Source organism: Zea mays, chromosome 4, assembly GCF_902167145.1.
Source record: "Zea mays cultivar B73 chromosome 4, Zm-B73-REFERENCE-NAM-5.0, whole genome shotgun sequence".
NCBI lineage: Eukaryota > Viridiplantae > Streptophyta > Magnoliopsida > Poales > Poaceae > Zea > Zea mays.
The window spans coordinates 236,160,197-236,183,115 of NC_050099.1; the positions used below are offsets into that span (position 1 = coordinate 236,160,197).

A 22,919-nucleotide genomic window follows, 5' to 3' on the forward strand; every position below is an offset into this window, starting at 1 on the left:
GGCTTGGTGCCTATGGCTCCAGAGAAACAGAGCAGTGTTTCATGGGGAGTCTCCTTCCTTACCCAGGATTTTTAGGTGTTTCTCATATGAGTGTGTTTGCTGGGTTTTAGCAGGAGCTAAGGAGATCGGGAGCATGGGCTTAGTTGCTGCCCTGGGCGAGGTCGGGTCTAGTTTCAGTGCTACTATGTAATTCCCTTCGGGATAATGTGGGTCTTTGGGAGATTTGCTCTGCAACATCTCCTCTTTTGTAATGTTTCCTTTCCTCTTTAATATATAAGATGCGCAGTTCTCCTGCGCGTTCTCAAAAAAAAGATCTATAAGGACTCTGCCTCTAGTTTTCCCAGGGAGCAAGTCATTATAAGAAACATGTACCCATATATCAATCAGGCAAGAAATAGAGGGTTAGTCCTCAAGCTCTCTTGCTCCCTAGCCCCTTGTGTGGACCCTCTTCCAAGTGATGCCGCCACTTCCTGTGTTTTTTTTCTCGAACGCGCAGGAGGACTGTACGTCATTATATTAAGAGAGGAAAAGGTCCAAGAGGACCAAAATACAATGCCCATAGGGCAAGCCAAAACACTAGACCAAAAAGGAAACCAGCCTAGACCCTACTAATAACAGCAGGAAGACCAAAACTTGCTAACTGCTTAGCCCCGGCCCTATCCCAGCAACTTAACTCATTCAGAAACAAACTTTTAACAGAGCTCAAGGAAGGGTTCACTCCATCGAAGACAGCTTTGTTTCTAGTAAGCCATAAGCACCACGACCCCAAAATTATGAGGCTATTAAAGCCTTTCCTTTTGTTTTTATACACCTTCTTAAGCACCTTTCTCCACCATTCAGCAAAGGATATTTCATTAGCAGCAGGGGTGAGATCCCCTAGACTCAAGGGAAAAAGGATATCATGCCAAAATTGTCTGGCAAAACTGTAAGTGCACAAGAGATGCTGAACTGTTTCCTGCTCTTGGTCACATAGACCACAAACAATAGGGTACTGCAGCCATCTCCTTATAAGTCTATCAGCAGTCCAACACTTATTCCTTATCGCCAACCAGAGGAAAAACTTGCATTTTGGGGGAGCCCAGGTTTTCCACAAACGTTTTCATGGCTCAAATGAAATGGAACCCATGAAAAAAGCCTTATAGCAAGACTTCGAGGAGAACTGCCCAGAAGAAGAGTGCATCCATACATGTTTGTCAGCATCTTGAGAAAACATAACTCCTCCCAAAGTATCCCATAACAACAAATATTGTTGCAACCCTCTCAAGGAAAGAGGACCACAAATGTCGCTGACCCATTGCCAATTATCCAGAGCCTGCGCTACAGTTCTGAAAGAATACGCCCTGCGGCCAACTATACACACCACCTCAGGGGCAATGTCCTGGATAGTATTCCCATGAATCCATCTATCCGACCAGAAGAGAGTAGTAGCCCCATTCCCTAAAATGGTAAATACCGACAAGTCGAAAAATTGTCTAACATGTCGCTGCACTGGGAGAGACAGCCCATGCCAAGGTCTGCTCGGGTCCGTCTTTTCCAACCATAACCATTTTTCCTGCAAAGCCCAGCTTTTGAATTTTAGGTTGGGGATCCCAAGCCCGCCATAATTTAGAGGCCTCGTGACAATTTCCCAGGTAACAAGACAGCTACCACCATTAACCTTCTTTCTTCCTCTCCAAAGAAATCCCCACCGAATTTTATCAATTGATTTAATAACCCACTGAGGGACGTTAATAGCAATAAGGAAATAGGTCGGAATGGCTGAAAGAACAAACTTCACCAGTGTTGTCCGCCCAGCCAGGTTGAGCAGTCGAGCCTTCCAATTAGGTAGACGGTCTGCAATCTTCTCAATCCACAACTTAAGGTCACACTTCCTCAACTTTTTATCAGAGATGGGCAGCCCCAGATACTTGCAAGGAAACGAGGCGGGACTGCAATGCAACACATTGCAGCCAGCATGCACCACCTGATCATCACACCTAATTGGAAAGGCGCTGCTCTTGAACATATTTGTTACCAGACCGGAAGCTGTATTACGGATCCCTTGCCTCGCATGGCTAGACTAGGCTATATATGTAGGGAGAAACTGTTGTGCAATCAAGCAATCGCCGTGCAATCAAGCTACCAAAAATCATAAAAAATTATCAAAAGATTTATAGGTATACTTCATTATATACTCAATCAATATATCAAATTTCAAGTTCTAAGTCATCCTATGTTAAGATATATAAAAAAAGAGAAAGTTCTATCCTTTTCTAATTCTTCATATTAGATAGAATTTTCTCTTTTTTTATATCTCCGTCGCCTTTCTATCCCTCACCCTCCTACCTCCTTCCACTATAATTTGTGCAATCCACCCCTAACTAATCTACGCCCATCACAGAATTGTTCCCAAATGTCAAGTTGGCAACCAAAATATCATTTTAAGTTTCAATTTTTCAAACACACAAATTTCTCAAAAGCAAAAGCACAAAAAGTAAAATAATGGTGCTTTAAATAAGAAAAGTTAAATATCACAAAAAATCAACATTTCTATTAAGTTGTATGCATCAATCAATTCAACACAAAAGCTTAAGCTGGTGTGGGGAGAGGTGGGCAATTCACTTAAATTATATTCCAACACTCCTCGCGTCGAGTATCCCTCAGGTCTCAGACATGGAATAGGAGCAAGCAACCATTATTTTATTTAATTGCGCTAACCAGGATTCGAACTCAAAACCTCTGGTTTTGATACTATATTAAGTTGCATGCACCAACCAATTCAACCCAAAAGTTTAAGCTGATAGGAAGGTGTGGCAATTCACTTATATAGTTATATTATATTCCAACAATTTCATCTAAAACATCATAAAAAGGTAAATTGGAGTAAATTTTGTAAAACAAGAAAGGCTTGTGAAGAAGAAAAAAATCTCACAAGTTATCACATTAAAGTTCAACATACAACATTTGAAACAATCAATGTGGTTGTGCCAAATGGTAGCACTAAAGAAACATAAATCTATCAGTTCCATGTACTCTCACTGTAGATCTGTAGCATTTCCACTTCTCTAGTATCTTGGTTCTACATCAAATCAAAAGACGTGGACTTTGGAAATATGACACCCTATACTGATTTGTATTTCCATACATATAGTTCAAAACTAAATAGCCAGCAGATCGTAGGGGTGAAAACGGGTAGGGTACCCGAAACGGGTACCGGATACGGGTACTAATTCGGGACCATTTTTCGGATACGGATACGAGTATTTTTATATTCGGGACGGATACGAGTAATACCCGGATAGTACAGCTTCGGATTCGGGTCGGATACGGAACGAGTACTACCCGGTAAATACCCGGATATTCGGGTCGGATACGGGTACCCGGAATTCGGGTACCCGTTTTTTCTTTTTCTGCATAATAATATAGTTATAAAATCATAACTTTTACATATGAAATCGGATGAAGATAAAGTTTATATGAAAATTGTAGAGCTCGAAGAGATCTATAACTTTGTAGTACAACACATTTTTGTTTAAACATATCTTTAGGCCAAAATCATTGAAATAATATATAAATTTATATCAAAATAATAGACTTTAACATTTTCATGTGGGGACTTAAGATTATCTCCATGTGGGAACTTAGAATTATCTTTTTATAAACTATTTATTAATATTGGTAACTTATTCGCAATTTCCGGTCGACACTACAATATTTTTATGAATTTAATTGTATTTTGATGATTTTCTACAACAAGAAATTAATAATACACCAAATAGCCTAAAAAATTCATGAATTTTTACGGGGACACAGCATATATCCACATATAGTTCTCAAAAACATTTGGATTATAAAATCCACAAGATGTTGGTGTTTCTTCAATTCCACTCCCACTTATTGCGTGAGTTACACGTGAAATCATTTTATGTATCGACGTTTCAACATAATTAATATTTCACTTATCATTTTCATGTGGCGACTTGAGGTTTTATTTGAATAGAATGTTTATTTGTTTTGGTAAGCTTTTTGCAATTTTGGGTCAAAACTAGTGTATTTATGAATTTTAATTATATTTTGATGATTTTATGTAGAAAGAAATTAATAATGTACAAATAGCCTCAGAAATATATGAAATTATACGAAGGTACAACATATGGCCACATATAGTCATAAAAAATAATGGGACCATAAAATCCACATGATGTCAACGTTTTTTTTCTATTTTATTTCCACTTATTGCGTGAGTTACATGTGAAATCACTCTAAGTATCAAAGTTTCAACATAATCAATACTTCACTTTACCATTTTTATGTGGGAACTTTAGATTATTTTTTTTCTCGAATATGCAGGAGAGCTGCATATCATTATATTTAAGAAGAAAAAAGTCGGGGCCGAAGCCCTTACAAACCATAACACTGAGGTTTAAACTCCTCAAAAAACAGATAAAAAAACAACAAACCCTTGAACAAAAATTAGCCGTGAGGAAGGTTAGCTGCTAGGAAGATAAGCCCCTTAGCCCCTGCCATCTCCCACAACCTTCGCTCATCTCCAACCTGCTCCAGAACAGCAGCAACACTCGGACTGCCGCCCTCGAAGACACACTGATTGCGGTGCTTCCATAAGATCCATGCACCAAGCAAAACAAGGGAGTTAATCCCCATCTTCATTTGTCCAGCTGCCATTTCACTTATTGTCCTCCACCAGTCCAGGAAACTGTCATTTTCTGGTTGAGGGGATAGATTATGCAGTCCAAATTGTCTCAACAAAAGGAACCAGCACTCCCTTGAGAAAACACAAGAGACCAGAAGATGGTCTATTGTTTCACTTTCTTGTTCACAAAGAGGGCAACTATCAGGGTGATCCAATCCTCTTTTTGCAAGACGATCAGCTGTCCAACACCTTTTTTGAGCAACTAACCACATAAAAAACCGACATTTAGGAGGCGCCCAGGTTTTCCATATCCTTTCGTACGGTTCAAAAGGAATCGAGCCAATGAATAGCCCCTCGTAGGCAGATTTCGCTGAATATTTTCCATTGGCAGCCAACCTAAAAATGTGCTTATCTTCAACATTCGGCCTTAATTCAGCAGTTAACAATAAGTTCCAAAGGTGAAGATAATCAACAATTGCCCCCACAGATAGGGCCCCTCGAATATCCGACATCCATGCTCTTCCAGTAATAGCTTCTTGGACTGTCCTTGTATTGATTTTTCTTTTCGGAACAACTTGAAGAAGTCTTGGCGCAATATCTGCCACCCTCTGTCCTTGAAGCCATCGATCCTTCCAAAAAAGAGTATTAGCACCATTCCCAACTTCCGTTTGCATCGCCATACTGAAGAAGGCCTGGACCTTGTCCGGAACTCGAATAGTCAAGGATGACCAAGGTCGGTTAGGCTCCGTTTTTTGCAGCCATAACCAACGCATCCGCAGCGCCCAACTCAGCTCCATAATGCTTGAAATACCAAGACCACCCAAATCAAGAGGCCGACAAACTTTGCTCCAAGAAACAAGACAATGCCCCCCATTTATCTCTTTGCGACCTCTCCAAAGAAAGCCTCTTCGGATTTTATCGATTGCTTTTGTGATATAAGTTGGGAGATCAATTGCCATTGCTAAGTAGATGAGCATCCCAGTAAGCACAAACCGCACTTGAACTGTTCTCCCAGCCCTTGTCATCAAGTCTGCCTTCCATCCAGGAAGCTGATTTGCAAATTTGTCAATAATTGGTTGCGCCTGATCCTTGGTTATCTTTCGCAGCGTTAATGGAAGTCCAAGATATTTACAGGGAAAGGACGAAATTCCACACGGCAGCAAACCTTGCACAACTGCAATGTCACTCTCGTCGCAACGAATGGGATATACATTAGATTTCTGGGCATTATTATGTAGCCCAGAAGCCTCGCCGAATAGGTGAAGAATATCCACTATGGTTGCTATATCTTCGGCAGCTGGTCGCAAGAAGAGGACTACATCATCAGCATACATAGAGACTCGGTGATGCACAGATCTTGTAGCAAGGGGTTGAAGAAGTCCTGCCCCTTCAGCTGCAGTGACCATTCGCCCAAGCACATCCATGACTAGAATGAAGAGCATCGGTGAGAGGGGGTCACCCTGTCGTAGTCCTTGACGATGAACAATATGTTTACCCGGAAACCCATTTACCATCACTTGAGTGGAAGAGGTTGCAAGCAGCCCACATAGAATATCCCTCCAAATCTGTCCAAATCCCATCCTTTGTAATACCTCTATGAGAAAAGGCCAGGAGACAGAATCAAAGGCTTTTGTGATGTCCAATTTCAGAAGCAAATGGGCCTGTCTTCGTCGATGGAGGAGCCTTGCAGTTTGCTGAACTAACATGTAGTTATCCTGAATAAAACGGCCTTTTATAAAAGCACTTTGAATGGGTGAAATCATCTCATTTAACCTTCCAGCTAGGCGATTAGCTAGCAGCTTGGTGATCAGTTTTGCGAAGCTATGTACCAGGCTAATTGGTCTGAAGTCTTTTACTTGATCGGCCCCCTCCTTCTTTGGGATCAATGTGATGTACGCTGTGTTCAGCCTATTGAACTGCGCAAATCTCCTGCTCCAAACTGCTGAAACTGCTGCCATTATATCCCCTTTAATTATAGACCAGCAGGCTTTATAAAATCCTCCTGTGAAACCATCAGGACCCGGAGCCTTATCTGAAGGCAGCAATTTAACTGTTTCCCACACTTCTTTCTCCAAGAAAGGCAAGTCCAGAGCAGCCAAATCAAAGGTTGGAACTCCCACAGCTTCAAGATTGACAGAGCAATCTCTGTCAATGCTGACACCCAGCAGATTGGAAAAAAATTGATCCATTAGAATGGCCTTCTCATTATGTCCAGTGAAAACCTGGTTGTCAGCAACCAATCTTGCCACAAAATTTTTTCTTTTCCGGTGACGGGCATGCATATGAAACAATTTCGTATTAGCATCACCTTCTTTGAGCCAAGAAACTCTAGATCTTAGACGGGCGATGGTGCGCTTTAATGAGGCAAGTCCAAGGGAGTGCTTCTTCAATTTATTTTTGAGCCAATTTTCGCTTAGCGATAAGGATCGAGCATCTTGTGCAATCTCCAACCTATGCAGCACCTCACGAGCAAGGGCAAGTTGGGAGTTCACGTGTCCCACTCTACTATCGCTCCAGCTTTGCAATCTTTTTGCTGTCGCCTTAAGTTTTCTGTCTAGAGCTTGGAAAGGACACTCCAAGGCAGGGACTGAGTTCCATGCCTCCTGAACAGCCTCCTGGAATCCATCTAGCTTTGGCCAGAAAGATTCAAAATGGAATCTTCGCTTTCCTGACCTGTTATCCCGAAGACCAAGCAGTAAAGGGCAGTGGTCAGACACTTCAGAAGCTGAACTCTGCAGCAAAACATTAGGGAACAAGTCCTCCCAATCAGTAGAACACATGACTCTATCAAGCTTCACCAAGGTAGGTATGTTTTGCTGGTTGGACCATGTGTATTTGCGTCCATGAAGGGGGATCTCCTTAAGAGATAAATCATCAATGGTCCTTCTAAAGCGACCCATCATTGCACGATTAAGATTAGAATTATTTTTGTCTTCAGCTTTGTATATGAGATTGAAGTCCCCTGCAATTATCCATGGACCAAGACAAGCTGCTCTGACATTTCTTAGTTCCTGCAGAAACTGAACTTTTTCTTCACTACTCTGCGGTCCATATACACAAGTTAGCCACCAGGCTTGCCCCTCTTGTGTGCAGAACTGGACTGAGATACTGTGATCATCAATTCTGTTAAGGCCTGTGCTCCCCAGATGATGTTTCCAGGCAACTAAAATCCCACCACTAGCTCCAAGAGAAGGTAGAACCAGAAAATTTGAAAAATCTGATCCAAGCATGGACAACAAGGTTCGTCGCGGGACTTCAGTTAATTTTGTTTCTTGAACACACACAATGTCCGCTCGTGAAGAGGACACCAACTCCCTAACCGAATTCTGGCGAGCAGAGGAATTTAAACCCCTTACATTCCAAATCAAGATTTTTTCTGGATCCATTAATACAGGAAGAACAACCAAAGCTGAACAGCAAAAGGATTACATTTAAATGTCCTCACTCTGCTAATCTGCGCAGAAATCTACTGGAGCAGACCATCCAAACAGGGCTGCCAAAGCTTCCACGTGAGTTTGGGAGAGAGGATGCACGAACAGCTTAGCATAATCCTCCATAGCTTGCTGGTTAATATCCTCCAATTCTCCAACTACTTTTAAAGCTTTCATTACTCGTTTTGTAGATCTTCTGCCCAATTCTTGAATGTTGAATTCTACCCCAACTCCAGCGACCCGACGGCTACGACGCGGAGCTGAATTATGCAAGGCCAGATTTCTTCCCCTGTTCTTGATTGAAAGGTTGTCATTGCTAGGAGTCGGCAGCAAGTTGGAGATGTGACGAGTAATTTTTTTGAAAAAGTCAACACGCATAGAGATTTCAGATGTATCCCCAGTTCCTCCACACTGATCCTGATTTTTCTGTAGAGATTTTGTATGAATATTGTGCCCAGTTGCAGACTCCTGAGACTCCTCCATGAGCCTTTGTCTGTTTCCTTTTTTTCTTTCTGTAATAGACTTTTAGAGGACGATCAGTTTGGGGTAAAGGAATTAAAGGTGGGCAGAACTGGGCCAGCTCCAGCGACCCATTGTGAATTTGGGGCGATGCTGTTCCAGTAGTGTCCACAGTCCCCCAAACCAGTCTAGCCTGGGGCGAACCTGCTCCACTCAGCTCCAGCAACCCCGCACACATGGCATTGTGCAGGGGTGGAACGTGAATAGCCAGGTCCAGCGGCCCAGTACCAGAGCGCATCTCGAGCCCATCAAAACCATTACTATGCTGCCCACTTAATCCATCAGCAAAAACAGCAACGATGTCAACTTGACTGTGCATCTTCTTCAACATGTCACCTCCAGTAATGTCCCCAGAAACCGATACAAGTCTAGACTGGGGCGATCCTGGCCCATTCAGCTCAAACAGCCCCGCACTCAAGTTGTCATGCAGGGGTGAAGCATGAACTGCCAGGTCCAGCGGCCCAGTCTCAGGGTACAATTCAAGCCCATCACATCCCGAAGCACCTGTCATGAATGGATCTGCGTTTGTAAGCGTCGCAGCGCCCCATCCACATCCCTCAGTCTGCTGAGGACCCAGACGAAGATGAATTGATCGTCGCTGACCAGCGCCTTTACGAGGATGTCGAGACGGGGAATCCGGTCGATGGCGTTCATTGTCTCCATCTGGATGCGTGCCATCAGCCGGTGGGGGGGGAGGAGAGTCCTCAGCCCCCGACGAAGCATCAACCGGAAAGGCCGCCATACTAATATTGTATGACAAGCACCGCTTCTCACTTGTCACCATCCCAGGCTCAGCGATGTAGAGCTTCATGTTTCGGTGGAGTTTTTTTGGGTCAAAACACCAAGCCCTCAGCTTGAAGGAGGAGAGGTCTGACTTCAAGGCTGTGGCAGGATGGATATCTGAAACCAAACAAGAATCATGCAGGAGGTGCTCCGCCGTTGATCTTGCCCAGGCATGAGCCGGGATCCCCCAAATCTGCACGTCGACCAGAAATGGGAGAGCCCCCGCCGTTGCATGCGTAAACCGCGACCACCGCTTGAATTGCAAGTTGAAACGAGGCCCTCTGAAAACTTTGCCTTCATTGAAAACCCTTGTGGCGGTGTCTTCGTTAGGGAGGAATAGCAGAAAGTCCTCGGGCATGGCTTGATGAATTGCCAAAGAATCAGCATCTATGCCGAAACAACGTGCCACTTCCTCCACAACCTCAGCGCCAAGAACCTTTGGTCTGGTGCCAACCACCATGACGTACAGAGCTCGTCGGAGTGCCACTTCCTCTTGGGCCATTCCAATAGAGAGTTCCAGAACGCAAGTAGGCTCCACAGAAGATTCATCACTTCCAGCTTCCTCCTGCATTACCAACGGGGCATCATGATCCGAAGGAGGAGGTAGCGGAAGAAGCGCCTGCTCCACAACTCCCCTCCGGCGCTTAGCACGTCGCCTCTTCCTCATGCTGCGCAACGCCGGGGCAGTTGCACCACTAGAGGCAGCCATCAGGGCCGGCTGTGTGGAACTCTCAGTCCCTGCTGCCGACTGTGACGGGGTGATCCGCCTCCACACCGATCCTTTTCGCTGGAGATCCTGATGGCCAGGTCCATCCATTCCGGACAGCCGCTGCCACACCGGAACACGCAACCCTTGTTGGTCTCGCTGCTGCCCTGCCGCCTTCTTCACAGCTACAGTCTGAACCGAGCACAGAGCTGCGCGGTGGCCGAACTTGAAGCACCTGAAGCAGCGAGTAGGCCGCCAGCAAGAAGAAGCATGGTGGGAGAAGGACAAACAGTTAAAGCATCGTCCTCGGAGATCCACTAGGGACCTACGACGAGAAACCTGCTCAGAACGTCGCGCTCTCCTACTCTTTACCAACTGCCACCCGCCCGCAGCAGAGTCAAGCTTCACAACAGGCTTCTGGCACGACACCTCTGCGCGTCTACAGACCGCCGTCGTACCGTCGATTGGCGGCCGTGCGTCCGACGTAGAACGGGGAAGTGTGCTCTTAGAGCAGGACAGCACAGCCGCTTTGTAGGAATCTGGTACCAGACTAGAGCCGCCAGAGGATAACGAGTAATCACTGGCGTCGGTCCATCTCTGGGATTTTGAGCGTCCAGTCTGGGAAGCCGGAACGTGGTGGGTGGAGGATCCTGGCGCTGGAACGTGGTGGGCGGAGGTGGTCGCCGGCTTCAGATTGAAGACCGGCAGGGGGCTGCGGTGGATGAATATCTTGGCCGCATGGGAAGTTGGGTGGCAAGGAGCGTTGGGTCCCGACACCAGTGGGGTGGAAGACGACGGGGTGGCCGCCGGGTCCGGGGTGGATGCCGGCGTGAGGCTGGTGGAGAGGTTGGCGCCGGGAGGGGAAGGGACAGGGGCGGAAGATGGAAGGGCGGGAGACGGAAGGGCGGCCATTTCTCCCACATGGAACTTTAGATTATCTTCTATTAAATGTTTATTAGTATTAAAATTATTAGTATTAATTTACTTGCAATTTCGTGGTCGAACAAGAATATTTTATGATAATCAATTAATGCATTATCCGACAATATCCGATATCCGATCAAATAAAATCTGTATCCGTCACTTATCCGCCCGGATAAATATCCGGTCCCTGTATCCGTATCCGTCCCGTTTCTAACTATCCGTATCCGATCCTGAATCCGTTTTAAATACATTAGGGTAGGATACAGGATAAGCTATTATCCGTCCGTATCCGCCCGTTTTCACCCCTAGCAGATCGTACATATGGTCGCGTAAAACACTGTTTTCATTGTATAATGTAGACTACATTGTTCATAAAATGAAGTTTAAAATAGAAGATGGGATAGGAGATAGGATGGGTAAGGCGGTAAGCTGTTGGAGACAGCCTTACAGACTGCTAATACATTAAATATTATATTCATGGGACAAAAAAGAACACTATCAAATACGACTAAAATGAAAATTCACAAGTATACCTTTGAGCACATAGAGGACTATTTGGTTCAAGAGGAGAATCACAGGAATCATAGTCGGCTGAATCACTTTCTCCAGTTGCAGACATATGGGATGTGACAACAGCTTTGGATGAAAATGGAACTAGTTGTCCTGGAAAACGCATCAGGTCAACTAGAAACTCCGCAGATTTCAGAATGACCACAACAGACATATGTTTGGATGAATTATCATATCCATGAGGTTCTTCATTTGGAATGCCCTGCACAAGTTATTGATGTAGGAAGTAGGATTAGGAAATTCCATTTGAAGAGATGAATACTATTTCATGTTCAGACATACTGATGAAAGGTAAAAAACATACCACCAGCAGTTTAGAATCTATACCAACTGAGTCAGCAAGGACTTTAAATAATATAGCTTTGGGCCTGCAAGATCCATGTCTTATCTGTCCCAGCAATTGAACTCCTCGATTTTCTAATAAATTGGAAAGATCTTCAGAGGATGTTCTTGCAGGACTGAGATGTGGGTTTGGTCGGTTGTAGAAGTCAAAAACCTGAAATTATCATTAAAAATATGAAGTTAAAGAGAAGTAATACATACTTAATATGGCATTTTATATAGGTCAAAAGAATGAAAAAATAATCAATGGTTTGGAAAGACGAAAGATCATTGATACTTCAAGCACCAAGATTACAAATCACCAAATACATGAGCGAAGTAGAAATGGAACAGTTTCAACTAGGAAAATTCTATTTAAACCATTTTAAGGTAATCAATCACAAGGGTGAATCTTGCAGCACTCTGAAAAGGGAAAAAGTTAGCATGATCATCCTACATTTTGTAAAGAAGCCCACGGAAAACTTACCAAACCTGCAATTTTTTTTATCATTGCAGCAGGATTTGAATTCAATCCTTTTACCAGTGCTGTGCATAACTGCTTTAAAGCAGATAGCTTTTTATCTCTTTCTATGTCCACAAGGATAATCTCAGCCTTAAATCCTTCTATTCCAAGAGAATAAAGGTCATCAGGAGAAGGTATGGTATCAAAATGCTCCTTGAGTCTCTTTTCCTGCAATGTTCAGAGTCAACAGATGAACTAAAATGCCAAAGCAAGTTACTCATAATCTTTTAACAAGTTAATGTCATTTAAAAAGGCTTCTCATACCGGAATAATGGAATAAAAACCATTGGGTATTGGACCTGAAAGGGATCCGCTAGACCATAATGTCTGAGCAGCCTGCAATGAATGACCAACTTCCCTAGAATCAAGGGAAGAATATGCAGAATCAAAATTCCTTTCCTGTTTAGTCAGGGGCAGGGACTGGAACTTCTGCTCCAAATGGGAGGGCCAATTCCGGTCTGAAGGGTGTGTCTGGGATCTTCCTTCATCTCCTGGCAGATCATCCATCTCCAAAATATGGTGAAATAGAGAATCATTTTGCTTCAATTATCATCCTTCAAGGCCACTCTACGTTTAAATGAACAAGGAAACAGATTGAACATATTATCCTGAAATCAAAAATCGGGAATTATGAAAATTACTTTTTGAGACATGTGGCGAGGCCTCAAATTCTTTACAGAAAACAAATGCTTATTACAAAGTCTAAGAACAACAAGCAAAATAAAAAGGGTGACGACGGATTATGGGATCACAATGACATGTTCATAGAGACCATGCATAAACAATATCTAAATGTGTTGAGCACAACTCAATCAAATTTGGAACAGGTTTGAGTAAATACTTCACAGTTGTAGCAATCTGATTTATGTTATAATGTCAATTCCAATGATCAAATATATGAGCTGTGGGTGTCTGAATGTGTATTGCCAAATCCAAATGAGGATTGCCATTTTCGTGTTACAAATTCCTGTATCAAACAAAGAGAACTATGCAGAATAGATCACTATCTGCATAATTCAATGATTTCAGCATGCTCCAGACATTATGCATATATATTGCTACCAGTTATTGTCAAGCATCGATTTTCTCGTTATAATATCATGAATGCCACTCAGTCACTAACAATAATTATCATGTGGGCCAATCATTGAAGCACCAACATCTTTCTTTACTCTAAAATTGACTCCTAATATAGCATCTATGCTCAGCTACATCAACATCATTTTTTTCGAAAACAGCGCAGGAGAACTGTGCACCCATATATTAAAGTAGAGGGGATAGGGGGGGGCAGAAAGGACCCAGATACAATGCACTCCTTATGGAGGCCAGAAGCAGGCATACACAAAACTATCCATAAGAATCAAATCTAAAAAACTATAGCCCTAGGAGCTAGGAAGCTTGGTCGGCCAAGAAGGAAAGACCTTTGGCACCAGCCATCTGCCATTTCTCCCTTTCCTCACCAGCAGCCTGAAGGAGATACAAGGGGTCCTGCCATCAAACATCGCCTTGTTCCTATGATTCCAGATCATCCAGGCCCCTAAGGCAATAAGAGAATCCAATCCTTTCTTTCCTAGACTGAGGACCTGAGCCGAAGATCTCTCCCACCAGCCAAAGAAGGAAGCCTCTGCTTGCTAAGGGGATAAGCTGTGCAGCCCAAACTTTCTCAAGAGGTTGTACCAAAACACTCTGGAGAACACACAGGAGACCAGCAGATGATCGATGTTTTCAGGTTCTTGGTCACATAGGGGGCACCTAACCGGGTGGTTCATGTCTCTTTTTGCCAGCCTATCAGCAGTCCAGCATTTGTTATGAGCCACCAGCCACAGGAAAAATGGCAATTGGGTGGCATCCAAGATTTCCATATCCTTTTATGATGGTGAAAGGAGCATGAACCCTGGAAGAGACCAACATAAGCAGTTTTAGCCGAGTAAATACCATCTGGCGCTATGGAGAAAATGTGCCTATCTTCAATATCAGGATGCAACGTTGAATCCTATAAAGCTTCCCAAAGGTGCAGATAATCAATTAAGGCCCCTGCTGTTAGAGCACCCCTAATATCACCAATCCATCTTCTATTGACCATAGCCTCTTGCACTGTTATTTTGTTGATAATTCTTTTAGGTATGATGCAGATCAGCCTTGGTGCGATATCAGCGACCTTCTTTCCATTGATCCATTTATCAACCCAAAAAAGAGTATTAGCACCATTACCAACCACCAAAACCAAAACTGCAGAGAAGGATCTGGCATTGCTTGGGACCTGAATGGGGAGGTCTACCCATGGTCTGGAAAAATAGATTTTTTTCAGCCACAACCATCTCATTCTAAGAGCCCAACATAGCTTAGGTAGGCTAGAAATCCCCATACCTCCTAGATGGAGGTGCCTGCGGACCTTTTCCCAAGCAACCATACAGTGGCCTCCTTTAGCATCCTTTCTACCTCTCCATAAGAAACCTCTTCTAATTTTATCAATTGCATCAATTGCCCACTTAGGGAAATCAATAGCCATTGTGGTATAAATTGCCATACCAGTGAGGACATGCTGCACTAGAATTCTTCTGCCAGCCTTGTTCAACAAATCTGCCTTCCAACTTGGGAGAAGATTTGCAATTTTCTCAATAATGGCAGAAACTGTTGCTTGGTCAGTTTATGAAGAGAGAAAGGGAGACCCAAATATTTGCAAGGGAAGGAAGCCACCCCACATGGTAACCAATTTTGAACCTCTAAGATGATCTGCTCCGAACATCTGATAGGGTAGATATTGGATTTCTGTACATTGTTGCGGAGATCAGAGGCGTTCCCAAAAATGTTAAGGATATCAGAGTAGTGGATATGTCATTCTGAGTTGGGAGCAGAAAGAGGGCCACATCATCAGCATAAATAGAAATCCTATGAAGTTTCTTTCTGTTGGATAATTGTTGCAGTAACCCAGCCTCTTCAGCCTTGGAAAAAATAAGGCAAAGGACGTCCATGACTAGAATGAATAACATGGGGGAAAGGAGATCTCCTTGCCTAAGGCCCTTTCTATGGTGGATTTTATTTCCAGGACAGCCATTGAGTAGCACTTGAGTAGTAGAGGAACCAAGTAACCCACAAATAATATCTCTCCAGACCTGGCCAAAACCTACAGTTTCATCATGCTCAACTCAAATTAAAAGAAATTTTAATTATCGGGTTCTAAATTGTTTTGGCAGGGATGAATACGTTAGGGAAAGCTTTAACCACATTCAATTTCACATTTTTACCCAAAAAACGAGATCGAAACCAGGAAATCTGGTTGGAAAATGAAATTGGAAGTCAGGATGTCGGAAATAGAGCTACTTGATTGGGAACATGTCGTCAGATACTAATAATTAATTTCAGGAAGACCAACGGACCAAGTCATAGAACAATAGTGACCTATGACAATTTCCTTTGCCTTGGCACATATTTATACTTTTTCTCGAACCAACCAGGAGAGTTGTGTCATTTCATTAAGCAAGAAAAAGAAACCTCCCTAATGGATTAGCCACCCCAGGGGGGATGGGGTGGATTACAACACACTATTAAAACTATTGGGCCCCGGTTCGACCCCAAGTGGTCCAGCCTTAAGGGCCAGAGTTGGAAGTGTGAATTGTTGTATTGATAATAGATGGGGTTACAATATATAGAGACACAGGAAACCCTAACCCTAATGGGCCGGCAGCCCAACAGTGGTGCCGGCCCACACACACTCACACACACATAGTCTAACATCCCCCCGCAGTCGCAACGGGGGCACCACACACAATGAGACTGGAGTAGAGGCCGAAGGTAGGAGCCGACGGGTTGAAATCCCCCCGCAGTCGCAGCGTCGTGATGGTGCGAATGTTGCAGCTGGAGTAGAGAACGGTGTGTGCTCCAAGAAGACGATAGCCCCTAGATGCCGAGGTAGCCGAAGTCGAGGTGGTCGCGGTCGGAAGACGCGCAGCAAAAGCCTGATCTTCGGGAGGGGTCGACGTTCGAGCGTCAACGAGCGGCAGGGCGACATAACAAAAGAGCACCGGCAGGCCGACCTTCTTGCTTCTTCGATTGTCCAGGCGTCAAGGAGCCCCGCCAGGGAGGCCGACGACAGCGCACGCGTCTGCGCCAGTCATGGTGTTCGCGCCCGCGGCAGAATAGAAGGGGAAACGACAGATCCGGCCGGGAAGGCCACGGCAGCGACGGATCCAGTCGGGAAGACACGATCCAGCCAAAGGGACGGCGGATCGAGCTGGAAAGGTCGCAACAACGTGGATCCGGCCGGGAAGGCCGCGGCAGCGACGGATCCAGCGAAGGCGAAGAAAGGGGTGGGCGGCGGGGCGTGTCCAGCCGGGCAGGGGCCTGCGCCGGACCTAGTAGGGGGTGTTGACGGCGCCGGCGACGGAAGAAGCTCGAAAGGTTGGTGCTAGTTGGTGCCAGCGCGGTCAAGCAGGTGGCCAGCGCGATGAGGAGGGCGGCGCGCGCAGGGCGCGCAGGAAAGCAGGGGGCGCTGCGCAGGGACGAGCGGGGCGTGCTGGCGACGCTCGGCCGCGCCAGCATCGCCGCGCTGGTGCAGCTGCTCACGGCGTCGGCGCCCGCGGTCGTTCGGGGCACGAGCGCCGGCGCGCGGCCCCCGGCTCGGCGGCACGGCTGCCTGTCGCGGGTGCAGCGGCCTCGGCTGCGCACGGCACCACGGCCCGTACGGGCGTGCAGCCCCCAGGCGGACGGCCGGCGGCCTAGGATGGCTGGGAGCCGGCGGCTGGAGAGGAGGATGGTGGGCAGAGGAGATGGAGCAGGCGTTGCGCGGGCCCAAGGCGGATCTGGGCCGGCGGCTGCCCGGCACGGCCCCGCACGGCGGTGTGGGCACGGTCCTCCACGGGCGGCGCGGGCGCAACCGGCCCCGGGCGTGGGGGCGCGTCCTCCCGGCGGCGGCGCGCGGGTTCGCGGCCCCTCGCGGCACGGCCTCGGGCGCGGTTCGCGCGTCGGGGAGATGAGGCGGAGCGCGGGGTCGGCTGGCGGCGGCGTGGCCAGGGCGCCCGTCGGGGCGCGCGTGCCCCACGGCACGGTGGCGGCGGCTGGGAGACGGAGGAGAGGGAGAGCGCTGGTGGTCCGTCACCGGCATCACCCGGCCTCCGGCGATCCTTCTTGCCGCCGATCCGGAGCGGATCTCGTCTCTCTCATGCCTGGTCGAGCGAGCGAGCGGGGCCGCGATGGAGGCGGCCGGCGGCGCAGGGGCGCGGCCCAAGCGGCCCGCGGCGGCTGAGTGAAGAGGGAGCCGGCGGCGCGGGGAAGGCAGCAGGTGGCGCGGTGGAGACGGCTGAGTGGGCGGCCGGAGCTGGAGGCGCGGGGAAGGGCAGCAGACCGCCGGCGGCCGTCGCAGGGAGGTGATGGGGAGCGCCGGCGGCGCAGGGAGGGGAGGAGGGCTCCGGCGGCTGGGCGGCGGCGCAGGGTGGAATGCGAACCTCAAGGCTGTCGGGTGCGCGCCTGGGAGCCGCCCCGGGAGGGAGGGATGAGCCTCCCGGGGCGGCGGCTGGACCTAGGCAGCTGACGTGCGACTGTGGGGTGGGAGGAAGACGCCGACGGCTGTGGGAGGAAAACCCTAAACCTCTGATACCAAGTTGGAAGTGTGAATTGTTGTATTGATAATAGATGGGGTTACAATATATAGAGACACAGGAAACCCTAACCCTAATGGGCCGGCAGCCCAACAGTGGTGCCGGCCCACACACACTCACACACACATAGTCTAACAGCCAGGTCCTATAGGGCCGAAGCCCCAGCCAGGCACCACATATGCCCTTCAGTAACCACAGCAGACACAACACTTTGGACATCTGGCCTAACACTCTGAAAAACAATGGCATTCCTATGCTTCCAAAGCTCCCAATCCACTAGAATCACTAGGGAATTAAATCCTTTTCTCACCAATTTGGGCAAAGATCTGGCTGCACGCCACCACCAGGAATTAAAGAAGCTAGTAGCAGTGTGAGGTCTCACAGTCGCAATGAGTCTACGAAGCACAATAGTCCAGACTTCCCTAGCAAAAACACGGGAAACTAGAACATGGCTGATATTTTTCATATGTTGATCACAAAGAGGACAAGCGGTCTAATGTGAATGCCCTCTTTTGTCCAAGCAATCCGCAGTCCAGCAGCGACCATTGATGGCCAACCAAATGAAGAACTTGCACTTAGGAGGAGCCCAAGTTTTCCAAATCCTCTTCCAGGGTAAGAATCTAATGGAACCAATAAACATTGAATCATAGGCTGATTTGTTGTCATACTGTCCGGTCGAAGAAAGCTTCCAACAAAACTGATCTGGGATATCCGGGTGTAAGATGGTACCCTCGACAAGCTCCCAGATTCTGAGAAATTCTAGAACCTGAACAGTTAGCGCACCCCGGATATCTGAAACCCAAACCTTGTTTAAGAGAGCCTAGCTTACTGTACGCCTTTTGGAAATCCTCTTAGGGATGGTCAGAAAAAAGATTAGGAGCTAAATCAGCCACACTACTTCCATGCAGCCACTTGTCAGTCCAGAACTTTGTAGCTTCCCCATTCCCAATGTTAATTGTGACAGCCATTTTAAATAAAGCTTGGGCTTGTTTAGGAATATGAATGAGAAGACCAGCCCACGGCTTCGATGGATCAGCCTTGAGAGACCACAACCAGCTGATGCCTAATGCCCAACTTATTCTTTCTAAATCATGTACATCAAGGCCGCCAAATACATAAGGTCTTTGTACCTTAGCCCAAAATACCAAGCAATTTCCTGCATTGGCTTGCTCCTGTCCCTTCCACAAGAAACCCCTTCTCCTTTTATTTATTTATACTTGCAAATGAATAGATAGCATAAAATTATAATGACCAGCCATTGAGACAATGGTTTTTTAATATTGCTCTCTTTTATCTAAGAAATTGATGACAAATGAGGGTTTGAAGTAGCCTTTGTGCGCTGGATCAACTGAGCCACATGCTGCATCTAGCTTCCATATGCTGGGGTACTCATAGGTTGCATTGCATATGTCCTGGTGCTCCATATAATGGTACCAAGGCATCGCAATCGCATGTTGACCAACTGTACCAACTGACCAAAGAAATAGAAGCATGGTGGGAATTCATGGTTAAATACAGGAAACTGACTGAACCTAAAACCCACAGTAAAGCAGGGTCCACATGCTAGTATTAACTTATTCTTGCAGATGCAATTAAAGGACTGTCCACCAAAGAATCAATATATGCATTGTCATGTTAAACAACACCGATACTTGCATATAAACTTCGAAACTTAAAGATATTCTCTTAGATTGATTCCATGAGTGTTTCTCACAGGGAACTGATACATTCTTGATGTTCTATCCCATTTTATGTTAAAGTTATGCACAAAGAAATTACTTTCATGCAACATAAAGCTTATAACATGATTATTCACGTACAAAAGGAACAACAGATACATCACATCTCTAAATTTTGTCACATATGACTGCAGGAGCACTGCTAGAAACATGTTCTGAAAAGGTTCAGAATTCACAATATGTTGATTGTACAGATTTATCGGCCCTGTTTGTTTCAGCTTTTTACAGCTTCTGGCCACCAAAAGTTATTATAGACTGCCAAACACTTAGCTTTTCAGCCAACTTTTATAAAAATCAATTTGTTAAAAACCATCCAAAATCAACATAAACACATAATTCGTCGAGTCATTGCAATAGTAGAAATCTGTCACTTTCTATATCCTGAACCCTATGAAATATGGATACCTTCATCTTCCTCTGCACGTAATCCCAACGATACTCAGATTCTTCCCACAGCCAGATTCTCAGAAAAGCTGGTTAGAGAAAAGTTGAACCAAATAGGCTCCATGTTTCGATCATTCCCTCCCCGGCCGAGTTTTTCTTTCTTTCTTTTTTTTTTTTGATTGTACAGATTTATTAAAAACAGAACAGTTATTTCACAAAGGAATATAGGAACAGAACCAGAAACATGCTCTGCAAAGGATCAGACTTCACGCGTGCATATGTTGATTGTGCACAGATTTATTAACATGGATTAAGGCATACAGCATGCATGCTAGATACCAGCAATTCTGGATTTTCATCACTTTCAATTCTCATTCAAATCAAGCCTAAAATTGAATAAAATGAAATTGTTAGTCACTTCAGAATTTGACACATTGGTCAGTTAAATTTAATCTTGTATCTACAGCCATTTCCCACCATAAAAAGACAACGAAAATGTGCGATATCTAAATCTCAACGTCTCCAGTATCCCTTCCACCAGGGATTGTAAAGCCAATCCCTATCAAATTCCATACAACAATCACTATCAGGCTCCACACAAGAGAGAGAAAGGGACAGGTGATGTTACAGCCAAGGCAACCAGGTGTGAATGTGTGATCACACTAAACCAACAGCCTCATGTTTGACTAACATGTACACCCATCTAGGAAATGGAAAACTAGTTCCGGACTACTGGGCCACAGAAATCCATGACTAACACTGAGCCAATTATAACTAATCTTTTCCCTGTATGCTATTGTAAAAGTTTGCAATTCCACGTATGTCATTAAAAAAAGTTGAATGGCCACTGGTTCGAACTTGTTTGCCCTCCACAACACTCCCATTAGATTTGGCTCTAACAGCAAACTGCGGTGAAAAAAATCCAAAATACCCTTGAATGTGCGATTATTTTTTAACATTTTAACGATCACAAATGAAAAAACTCAAAACTAGAAAGTTGTAGATCTCGTCGAAAAAATATCTTCATTTTACTTGTAGATATGGTTTTCATATAAAAAAGTTGTAGAAAAATTGGCGCCAAGCTAAAGACAAAGGGGGTGTTTGGTTTGAAGAGTCGATCCATTTTATATGAGATGGTGCATCATGAGTTATTCCACATTGGTTATGAGGAATGAAATGGTGATGGATCAAGTCATACCATTCTACAAACCAAACAAAAAAGTAAGGAGTGTGAAAATGATGGGCTATATCATTTCCTCAAACCAAACACGCTAAAAGTGTAGCATGTGATAAAGGTCAGCGCAGGTCTTCAGCCTATCTCTTATAGACCGGCTAACAGGTGACCATGCAAGTAGCCAAGTAGGGATGAAAACGGTACGAGAGAGTCCCGTACTGTCCCGTTTCAAATATCGTTTTTTCCCGTTCGTTTTCGAATTGTTTGGGAACCGATTAGAAACGGTACGGAAACAATTTGGCTACTTTTCCGATCGTTTTCGTATTTTCCGTCTTTGAGTCGTGATGTTACCGTTTTTATATAATATGAGATAGAACTAGCGTATAATTTATGTAAGTTACAGACTTTTATTGTTCAAGTGAATGAAGAAGAGAAAAACAAAAAGTTATAATTACTCTGAATAATATGAATGATGAAGAAGAGTTATTTGTTATTGTAATATCTTAAAAATTAGGCAATATGTCACTTTATTACGTATTTGTGGAAACTACAAAATATTTATCTTTCCGATTAGAGTTTATCGTTTTCAAATAACCGTCATACCGTACTCGACCGTTGGTTTTTCGTTTTCGTTTTCGTCCCGTTAAGAAAATATGAAAACAAAATCATTTCAGATGTTTTTTTGGATCGTTTTCGACCGTTTTCATCCCTACAAGCAAGCTTAACTACAATACACTAGACGGCCTAACCTTATCCAAGGTCCAGCTCTAAATTTTGACCATCGAGCGTTGGTGCCCTCTATCTGCGCAGCCACCGACAATTCATATGAGCTGCCCATTGAAACCCGTATTCACGCAAAAGTCAAACCCCAGCGGCGTTGACAAATGACAAAGACCAACGCCGCAAAGACAGCATTGCCCGCTGCCATCATCCACTCGCTCTCAGCATCAATCCTGGACCGGTAACGGAGCACGTCGCCCATCGATCGAGCGCGCAGCAACGTCCACATTCGAAGGGCGGAGAGAATGGAAGAACTGACCTGTGGCTCGAGCGGCGAGGCTCGCCGCGTGATCCCCGGAGGGAACCCAATCCGGCGCCGCGGGATACGAGGGCACCTTGGTGCGTCGCGAGCGAGGCGGCCGGGATGGTGCGGTGGTGGGAGCGCGGCGAGGCGAGATCGAGGCGTGTGACTGAGGCGAAGGAGGTGGGCAAGGGGATCTCGTGATGTGATTAATTAGCGCAGGTGGGGGAGCGGGGGTTGCTTGCTTTTAATTGTGGGGTTAGGGATTCGTTCACGAGGCGCGCGAGATGCGAGAACGACTTGCTGCCTCCTCTGGGCTCTGGCGTAGAACGGGCGAATGGCCAAGGAGCCTGATACCGGACGAGAGAGGCTGCCCGTGGGGACCAGTCGGCCTTATGGGCCAGGCCAGGCCTGGATTTGATACGAAGGACACTGGACTGCTTAGCGCGAGAGCCGCTGAGAGAAATTTTGGCCTTATTTTCATAAGCAGCCAGCACGTTGTCCAGGTAGTTAAAAATTAGTATAAAACATAAATAAAAAACTACAAATATCACTATAATATGTAAAATTCATATGACAAAATATTATTATAACACTAAT

At 45.5% G+C, this 22,919-nt stretch overlaps 1 protein-coding gene across 6 annotated transcripts in view; it reads right to left on the reverse strand.

The window, feature by feature from the left end:
* The window catches only part of LOC100286329 (ATP binding protein), a 59,333-nt gene extending 36,650 nt beyond the window's left edge, over window positions 1-22,683 (reverse strand). For 2 of the 6 annotated variants that reach the window (XM_008679199.4, XM_008679198.4), the window contains exons 1-5: window positions 22,338-22,683; window positions 12,672-13,015; window positions 12,372-12,575; window positions 11,868-12,059; window positions 11,527-11,765 (exon numbers count right to left, since the gene is read on the reverse strand). In XM_008679199.4, coding sequence (XP_008677421.1) covers window positions 11,527-11,765; window positions 11,868-12,059; window positions 12,372-12,575; window positions 12,672-12,914 — 878 coding nt within the window. In that variant the 5' untranslated portion in view covers window positions 12,915-13,015; window positions 22,338-22,683. Of the gene's footprint in view, window positions 1-11,526; window positions 11,766-11,867; window positions 12,060-12,371; window positions 12,576-12,671; window positions 13,016-19,131; window positions 19,473-22,337 lie in introns of all 6 variants that reach the window. The other 4 variants (XM_035966973.1, XM_008679197.4, XM_020551609.2 and 1 more) reach the window with 3 other exon arrangements.
* Window positions 22,684-22,919: the final 236 nt, after the last annotated feature.